This window comes from Poeciliopsis prolifica, unplaced genomic scaffold (genome assembly GCF_027474105.1).
Source record: "Poeciliopsis prolifica strain line A6 unplaced genomic scaffold, Auburn_PproV2 SCAFFOLD051, whole genome shotgun sequence".
In the NCBI taxonomy this organism is placed as follows: domain Eukaryota; kingdom Metazoa; phylum Chordata; class Actinopteri; order Cyprinodontiformes; family Poeciliidae; genus Poeciliopsis; species Poeciliopsis prolifica.
This window is the reverse complement of record NW_026562426.1, coordinates 751,337-761,414: the sequence shown is the minus strand read 5'-3', so window position 1 is coordinate 761,414 and position 10,078 is coordinate 751,337. Positions and strand designations below refer to the sequence as shown.

The 10,078-nt window shown below is 39.9% G+C and overlaps 1 protein-coding gene across 1 annotated transcript in view; it reads right to left on the bottom strand.

Annotated features, from left to right (window-relative positions):
• Positions 1 to 598: 598 nt before the first annotated feature.
• The window catches only part of znf219 (zinc finger protein 219), a 28,752-nt gene continuing 19,272 nt past the window's right edge, over positions 599 to 10,078 (bottom strand). The window contains exon 5 of the mRNA XM_055058463.1: positions 599 to 7,479. Within this exon, the coding sequence (XP_054914438.1) occupies positions 6,293 to 7,479 (1,187 nt within the window). The 3' untranslated portion in view covers positions 599 to 6,292. The remainder of the gene's footprint in view (positions 7,480 to 10,078) is intronic.

Below are 10,078 nucleotides of genomic sequence, written 5' to 3'. Positions count from 1 at the left end.
AAGTGAAAAAATATTAAAAATCTGAGTGAGTGCATGCACAAAAAAAGACATACATTTATATGTTTTTTCCATGTTTTTATTTCTAATGTGTTTCTTTTTTTTCTTTTTTTTTTTTTTTCCATTTGTCCACAAAGTTATATTAGTCACTACTATGTTAGGTCAGTTTTTCCCTCACTGCAATGGCAGTCAACTACACAAGAGCCCGAACTCAGCGTGGCCCCCTCACCTCGTGAGAGATTTGTCATTTCAAGGTAATACTTGATAAAAACAAAAAACAACAACAACAACAAAACAACCTGATAGCAAAACCAGGAGATGAGAGATGAAGCTCTGAGAAGTGTTAGATGTGATTACGTTTAACGAGCAAATCATTTAAATTCAAATTGAATATTTTGCACTCCCTTTTGAAATGAGTAGTAATATCTTTCTTTTTTTTTTGCATGAAATGTTCTTAAAGAAACACAAGCATGCACATAAGATGTGCGCAGTGGAACACATACAAACCAAGATTAACAATTTAATGCTACTTTATCTCAAGAAATAGGTTTTTCTAATCATTGAGTTCCTAGTGTGCGACACACATCTTTTTATTTTGCTGTTCTTTTTTTTTTTAAAGCATAAAGTTTACCAAATGTTTTTTTTATTTATTTATTGTTCTCTCAGATCAGAGGAACTTCAGCAGCGTCATTTCGTCTCCCGTCAATATGCTGTCGTGACAGGACCATTGTCTACAGTACAATGATTGGCCGGCGATTTTATTCCCATCTGCCAGTGGGAGGAGCTGAAGGGGCCATCGCTCAAGTTTGTGCTCTCTTGGAAAAAAAACAAAAACAAAACAAAACAACAAAAAAAACAAGAACCCAAAACAAACCAAAACACAACATCTCTAGAGCTATCTGTACAACATTCAACATCACATTTCTCTTTTTTTTCTTTTTTTTTTTACCATAATGCCAAAAACAATAATACTTATCATTATAAGAGCATTTTTCCATCTCGACGGCATTGAACAGACACCACACAAACAGAAAGGAGAGAGAGAGTAAAGAAAAAAAGTCTAATAAAGGCCTCAATACCAGATAGTACACGTCACCTTCGAGTGGTGCTAGAGACTGATTCGTGGACGAGAGAAGGACGTGGGGGAAGAGCAAGCAGAGGGATGGAGAGGAAACAGAAACGGATGGGAGAAAAGTCTGCAAGTTGTCCTCCGTCCTCAAGCGTTTTGTGTCTTTAGTGTCGCATTGGACATGTTTTGGCACCTCGCGATGTTAAAAAAAAAAAATCATCGTTCAAGAATCAAAAGACATTGGGCTTTGGTTTACCAAGGATTAGTATGATGATTACAGGTAGCCTCACTCTACAGCTACAGCCATCTTTTTTTTCTTTTCTTTTTTAAATGACCTAGGGCTTAGATAGTCCGTAATTTATTTATTTATTTTTTTTTCTTTTTAGAGTCGGGGTAAAAGTGAGGCCTAGTGGCCTTGTTTAAGGCCCAACGGGCCCGATGTGCAGGAGAGAACGGCCGGTCGGGAGGCAAAGACCCGGCAACGAGAAGAATCAGGAAATAAGCCAGTGTGATGAAGGGAAGGAGGAGGGAATGAGAAAAGGAGGGGAAATGAACAGAGAGAAAACAGGAAGAGAGGAGCGAAAGTGTGATACAGGCTAAGTGCTTTTGGTGAGTTTTACAAAATACACCAGGAAGTGCTTGAAACAGAAGGCACGGTGGCATTGATAGTAGTTGTAAAGGAGACACCACTAAGGGACTTTTTCAGTACGAAACTCATAAGGTGCTCTAAAAATAAACAACAACAAAAAACAGACACCAAACACGTCAATGCACGTTAAAGTGTGGTGGCGGTCACTCCAGACGGACTCTTGTGGCACATTTTCAGAACCAAAGGCAACCTAAACCATTTAGTACACACAGTTGGTACGGAGCCACCAGATATCGCCGGAGAACATTCTGAACACGCCTAACGTGTGGAGGGGCAACGTCAGAAGTGTTTCCATCACTGAATGTCTTCAGAACAGCCTTCCATACTGGCATCCATGCTGGTGTGTTGAAAAGCACTTGTTTAAGTCTAAAAGTTTGGGAAAAGATAGGGATTGTGTGGAATCTGAAGTTTCGTGGCCTCTTTAAAGGATTTCTCCAGTCGTGAATAGTGCATGTTTTGGGATCAGTGGTGTGGAATTTACAGTGTTGTCAGAGTGGCTAAGTTGTTTCTGCTGCGACGTGAGCGTTTTCCATACTTGTGCATACGTTAAAGACATCTGAATGGTCTCACAAAGTCTTCTGATAATTAGATAAATGAATCTGAATGTTGGTCAGTTGCTGCATTTTCCATAAATTTGCGCAAATTAAAACTGCAAAAATACATTTGCTTCAAGGAAAGCACAGCAATTTCGAAAAAAATTCACATTTTTGATGATGTTTTTGTCGCAAAGAGGTGGTTATTGGCTGTGTCAAAAGAGATGTATTTTGCGCACCTGCAATGGAAACACATTTTTCGCATCACGCAAGTCGCTTCATCAACAACTGGGTAACTGGGTTACTACTGGCAGAAATAACAAAGAAGATGAAATAGAAAGTAGCAGGAGGAAGATGGTTTGTTTTTTGAGTTTTGTTTTTTTTGGGGATAATGACCAAACACAGTTCATCAAAGGTTCTTCTGTAAAATTGTAGACTACAATTTCCCCAAAACGTGTTGCACGTAGCCGCTCCGGGGTGCTTGTTGCTCCAACAACTGAATAAGTCGCCATTTACAACTGTCGCAAAATTGTGTTTTTCTTTTTTCTACCAAAATTTTGGGCACATTTGTAATGGACACGCAGATGGTGTCAGGTTTTAAGCATCCAGAATCCAAACAGTTCCACATTTGCATAGAACGAGTTTAGGTGTAGGTACGGTTTGGTGATTGCCGTGACATCGGAGTTGCTGCAGCTGGTGATCGAAATCGATCTTCGACAGCATCAAATGTGAAGTGAAATTAGTACTATAGCATTATTTTGTCATGGCAGCGTGTCTTCATGAGCCACTGAACCAACTATATTGTTGCACGGGTGTAAACTCAACCAAACACATTCTGCAGATGCTATGCATTGGTACAAAAACCAACTCTATAAAATTTGGTATAGTACAAATGTATTCATTGAGGTGTACAGTCAGTTGAAATGTATAGTTAAGTTTTATTATTTTAGGCAAATTAATGTGTGTTGTCAAACTAAGCTTGGGCAGTACAGGGTCCTCAATAGGTTGTGCTGGGCAATTCCCACGCTTGCAACCTTGTGCTTTTTACATTTTCTTGTTTCATAATCCGGTGTTTCTGGTGTTTTGTACCAACATTGTGTCTTTTTGTAGCCACATTGGGAACATTTTGTACCAGCTATAACCACTGATTGCTTTAGTAATGTTCTGTATTGTTCCCAGTGTTTACTATAAATAAACACTGAGGTTATGTGATGTTAATTTGAGGTTAAGTGAAACCACACAGCAATCAGAACCACAATAGGTAATGGAGTGTAATATGAAATTCACAAAATAATTTTTAAAAAAAGCAATGAATATTTTGTGAATAGTGTGAGTGCTATTTATTTTCATACTTTATCAAAAAAGTTCAACTACCTAGGTACGTCGTTGACATGGGAGTAACAGAACGGAGGGGTGAATTAGATAAGGAACAAACTGACCCCAATACACATAGATTTAATGTTGCATGGATTTAAAAGCGCGGCTAAAATAGAGTTTATTGTTTACTCTGATTCTTTGGTTTTTTATTCTTAAACTGCAACAACTGTTTTGTCTGAAAAAGTTAAAAGTGTCAAATTAAAATGGTCACATCAAAGATTTCATGGAGAGAACGCAAGCTAGTGTTAGCATACCAACTTCTTTTACTTATAATGTCGCATCAACGTTAAAAGACGGAGCTAAAACTAAGTTTATAATTTACTTCCTTTTTTAGTTTGGATGTAAAACTGTAATAGCGTATGTGAATTGTTAACGTGCCAAAGAGTAAAACAGTCACAGTCAAAGGTTCCGCGAAGAAAAAGCAACTAGCATTAGCATGTTAACTTCTTGCACTTGCAGTCTTATTTTGAAAGTGTAGCTTAAATAATTTACTCATCTTTTTTCTTTTTTTAAATGTGAAACTGTCACAAGTAACCAGGACCAGTTGTTTCAACTGATAAAAAGTTACAGCTAAGGTTCCACTAAGAGGACAAAGGCTAGTATTAGCGATAGCGTCACATAACACATCGGCAGACGACGGGAGATGATCAGACGTCTAAGAGGGACGTGTGGAATCAGATATGCCTGATGATGCCCTCTCTCAACGTATAACATGTTTGGAAAACTCTCTAGAAATATCTGGTAGCGCTACACAAATCTTTACTTACAAGTGTACGAATGCTAATGCAGACCGATACTGCCAACAACATACACATTTGTTCTGATGTCACGCCACAAGCCTCAGACCTCATCAAATAACAAAAGTCGGCATTCACCAGCGACTTTTATTGGCTATACCTTCAAATCTCTTTTGTTTTTTTTCTCTTTTCACTTCACAGTCTTAGTTATTTATATTTCGAGCTCTAATTACGCTCCGCAACTGTTTGTTAATCGATGGGGTGAATCTACTCAAGCCACACACTTACACATTTAAAATGACGACAAAAACTGCCATTGGAAAAAAAACAAAAAAAAAAAACAGGAAGTTTGGTCTATCGATCGAGTCAACAGAAAAACAACTACTTTGGGAACTCAAACCTTGCACAGTGCTCTGAATAGACATTCCAACTAGTCTTAGCTCACAAACATTATAATCAATATTACTTATATTGATAACCTTTTTCTGTAAGCATCTTGAGATGAAAATAAACAAAAGTCTGTGGGTTTTTCTTTTCTTGTCTTTACAAAAGCTACACATATACTACTGGGATGTCTAAGCATGTGTTAGTGTTTTAATAATTACTACCGTTGTCTTTTCGGGGATTTTTTTTTCTTTTTTTTTTTTTTTTTTTTTTTTTACAGGAAAGAAAGAAGAGAAGGACTCCAGTTGTCCAAAAGTCACCATATCCCAAAAGTACAGCTTATTTCTCGGATTTTGTCTTGTCTGGTAGCAACTTTGTATTAATTTCTCATTTTCTTCCCTCTTACCTATTTTCGACAGGGTTCTTTTTAACACAACGTGCCAGCTGATTGTGGAAGAGGGTTTCAGTCTTGCCCCCCCTTACGGCCCTCAAGTCCTTGATTTATCATTTGTTCAACACGACGGACCACAACCCAGCTAGCGCTGAAAACACTGACTTCTAAACTGTGCCCTTTTTTCTACCTCATAGTCTTTAAACATCTTGTCATCGCCTACATTAAAAAAGAAGAAAATTCCTTTTGAAAAGAACCACAAACCGGCTACAGTCTGTGTCCACATTAACGCTATGATGTAGCATTTCTTTTACAACTATTCACAACACCCTAGAACCACTTTAAACAAATATATTGTATTTAAATCATTTGAAACTGTATATTCCAATAAAATTAGCGACCTATGCGAGACTCGGGGCAACGCCAGAGACTCTTTTGACAACATACATGAACAGGCACTAACCGATTACAACAACAGCAAAGAAAGAAAAAAAAATATACAAACTTTTCTCTCAGATAAGTTTTTTAGGACAGTAATCGATAAACACTTAGCTGAAAAACAAGGCAGTGATACACAGTCGAGGAAACAGTCACCTCATGCCTTAAATTAATGCCAGATAGCTTAAAACTTTCTGTGGATTGAGGAGGAAGATGAAGCTGACAGTCTCAAACTGTTCAGTGGTCAGTTTGCAGAGTTACCTGTTCAGCTCACTCAGTGTAGTAGTCAGGAATACACTGCTTATATAGCAATGCGTCAAAGTTTGAGATTCTGGAATGATGCTAGACCCTTAGCAGATGTTTGTTGACTAGAATATCATCTCAAAAAGCATCAACCTTGGACTTTTTCTTGAGGGGGTGGGGGGGAGAGGGACAAATACAAAAAGTGGCCTACAAAAATCCTGAAAAGTTGTGTCCATGCTCCTTTGAGATTACAGGAATATTAGTGTATGTTGTAGAGGATTAAGCAGTCACAAAGATAGTGGACAAGTCATACCAGAGGGAATATTAAAGCAGCACTTTTTCCCTCCGTTTGGCGGAAACATTAATCTTCAAGACTCTTTACGTGTTCTCATAAATTAAACTATGAAGGGATACCTTTTATCATTATTTCTTGTCTATCACATATACAGCTGAAATTCCCCCTGTCTCTTTCTTTTAACCAGTTAGGACCTTGTCATTCTCCGCTGCCATATGGTTGGGGCTCAGAGCTGGTGAAAGGTCGAGGGACATCCTCAGATCCCGATCTTGCAAATCCTCCACACTGCTGGTCTCCATGTTCTCTTCAAATTCCTCATCGAATTCTTCTTTGTCCTCCTCCGCCTTTTCCTTGACAGCTGGGCTGTCTCTTACATTCTTGGGCACTGACCCCACAGAGTCTTGACGATAAGAAGCATCGTCCAGATGATCTGCTGTATCCTCAGGGTGACCATTAGTGATCTGGTGCTGAGTTGAAGACCAGTGCCCCACAGGGACTGGAGATTCTCCCTCACTCACATGCCTCCATAATGTCAGAGGATCGAGGTCGGAGTTATCCATCCGTGGCTTGGTGGCCCTTTGGGCACGTTCATCATCCAGTAGAGCGGAGGAGACCCTCTTGCGCCTGGACTTACTTGTGTGGTTTACTTGGATATGCATGGCCATCAGCTCAGCTGATGATGTATGAAAAGGGCAGAACAAACACTGGCTCAGTTTGACCCCTGCTGAGCCATCCCTCCCACCATCAACACCAAACACAGCTCCTCCATCTCCAGCACCAATGCTCTCATACTCCTCCATCCCTCCATGGCTGGGTGAGGTGCGACGGGAAAGATCCAAAGGTTCAAACCCTCCCTCCTGAGTTGATGGCACAGGTTCATCCTTGTCACTTTGTGGCTGAACCATTCGACTAGTAGTGAGAGGCTTACGTCGGGATACTTTAATAGTCTTTGGTGGGGGGGATCCCCTGACCCAATTTCCCTCCATCCCTCCTTGGTACAGGGCCCCCATGACTCCAGACAGATATCTGTACTGGGTCTCCAAGTCGACATCCTTTAGAGCTGCCAGAGCCTTCCGGTGTTCGCGTTGGTCTGGGAGGCCCAGGAGCCAAGACTGCTGGCTGGACCGTGAAACGGTTGTATCAGCGGTGCCTCGGTTGATCGGGCCGTGGTTGAGCTGAGATCGACGCTGCTTGACCAGTCCAGGGGCACCAGATGTGTGAATGCTGGAGGTGGACCCAGAGGAGGAATTGGAGGAAGCTGATAAGGCATTGCGTTGCTCCCTGTGGTGCCGCTGGAGGTGGTACTTCAGTGACCCAGACTGAGTGCCTGCATAGTCACAGTGGGGGCATTTGTAGGGTCTCTCACCTGCAGAAAAAAAGAGTATGTCAACTCAAACTGATTACATCTGGACATACGTAACATTGACCACAAGTCTCAGGCCCTGTTCACATGGAGACAAGATTAGGTTTATCTTGGGTGTACCCACAAAGGAATTTTGTCATTTAGATTGTGCATTCACACGTATCAGACATTTTGGGAAACCAGAAACAATCATTTTTGAAATTGGTCCCAGAGTTGATATATTTCAAAGCAGCGGTTTTATGTTTCCATGTGGCCACGTGAGTTGCGTCTTTTTTTGAAACTGTGACATAGAGGCTCCTCTGTATGCAACATTGGTTTGTGTGAACAGACATTTGTTCTTAATTACTTATGGAAATGTACCGTTTGCTTGCATGTGGACAGCATGTTATTCACTAAATGGAAAAAAGCCAAACATAGAAGTGGACAAAAATAATGCAAAATCACAAATAATACAAGTTAAATATGATGTCAACTCACATCGTGCCTACCATCTTGTTTTTACACACATGTTCATCAATTTGTATTTAATTGAACTTTGAATTCAAGTCAGCTCCCAGAGCAGATTATTTAAATAAAAGCAAGTTTTTAGAAATATTTTTGTCATTTGCAATTCCTGGTGCAGCACCTTCAAAGTTTAGTCTACTAACTGGGTCTACTTGCTTTTTGTTGGAATCTTTGGAATCTAAAATGTGAATGAAATATACTGAAGTTTGTGATTGTAATGTGGCAAACTGTGAAAAGTTCAAGGCACATGTAGCAATGAAGCTAACGCAGGGCAAATAAGTGCCACTGGATTACATTTTACTAGTGTGCAGTGGGAGCTGTAGTTGCAGAGTTTGAAGGTAGATGGCAGTGTTCCATTACAGTTCAAATACCACAGCTGGTTCTACCACAGGCTCATGTTGCTTGTCAGCAGCAGAAAACTGATAGCATATGAAAAGTGCAAAAGATCTTATCCACAATATTAAAAAAAAAAAAGATGGAAATTAACAAATTGTCAGCTCACAAACAGACTCGTTTGTACAGCAGTGAGAATACTTTGAAGAACTCACAGAGTGAATGTTGGGCTGATTGAGATTGATGGGAGATCTCGCAAATGGACAAGATGGTGCTTAATTTTAATGAGATGTATCAAGCACAGGAAAATATTAAGAGATGGACACCGATAATCCACTAACGATGCTGGGGAGGCGCTGAAAGAGAGGCCAGGTTCTTCCTTCTGATGTCATGATTTTCTTACCAACAAGTGTATTAAGGTCAGCATGTGGTGCGGTGTTAGATTGGGGAACCCCGACATGGAGTCTTTAATGCATCCGCCAGGGGTTGGATCGCTAACAATAACACTGTCGCTGCTTTTCTTTTCTGATTAGCAGCAAGACTAGCAGCAAGAAATATTTTTTAAAAAGTATTTTTATTAACTTGCGTTCTAGTTTTTTAGTGTTAACTCCAGACTGGGACTGAGAGCCATATTGCATTGCAAAGGTTTTCTGAAGCCTTTAATTCTTTCTCATTTTGCCATGTAGCAACCTCAAGTTTCAACAGATTTCATTAGATGACGTTTGTGAAAGAACACAAAATTGTAACGTGAAAGAAAAATCACACACTCTTGGTCACAAATCTTACTGATCTGATTGAACACATTTTTTTCTTTTATTAATAAAATCTGAAAAATATATAGTGCAATTTTGCCCTGGTCCCTTCACTCCACACTTCAACAAAAACCAGTGAACAAAGTTGAACTTGTTGACCTACCTAAACAAAAGCAGCTGCCTCTAGAGGAAAACTAACACAGCACAGCGATTTGAGCACACCATCCCCGCAGAGAAACATAACGGTGGCAACATCATGATGTGTCGTTTCTTTTCAACAACAGCATGGGAAGTTGATGGAAACTCAGATGCAGCTCTTAAGAGTCTCTTAAAGACTTGCGATTGGGGAGGAAGTTAACCTTCCGGCAGCAAATCGAACCCAATCATATAGTCACAGCAGCAACTTAATGGGTTAGCTCAAACCTATCAAAATCTTAGAATGGCCTAGTTAAAGTTCACACCCAACCACGATTGAGAAATTGTTCCCATCCCCAAACCTTTAATTGGATTGGCTTGATTAAAGTTTGTGTTCATAAATTCAACCCTTCCAATCTGACCGAGTTTGGGCAAACATGTCAATCTTTGATGCAAAGTTTGTTGCATCTGGGCATTACGCTAATTTGTGTTGGTCTATGTCATTCAATTCCAACAATATACCTTGTAGTAATAAAAAAATTGAAAATTTATCCTTTAACTGACCCTAAAAACACTTACATGTTATCCAAATGGCTCCATGAGGACAAAGGAGACCTCATGACAGATTCAGGGTCAAAAGACCTTTTGTTAACCTTGTAAGTCGCTGAATGTCGATGATATACATGTGACTCCATCCATTCATACGCCGATACAAACAGGTTAATTTTTGTCCTTTATTAGACTGAATTGTTTCAAGTTCCTCATGTAAACCAGCGTTGTTTCAGTCACCGGTCATAAAGTCTATATTTGTTTGACCTTGAAATGGAGACGAGGGTGCACGCAAGTGAGAGAAGTGAGTGCCGTCTCGGTTTTAAATC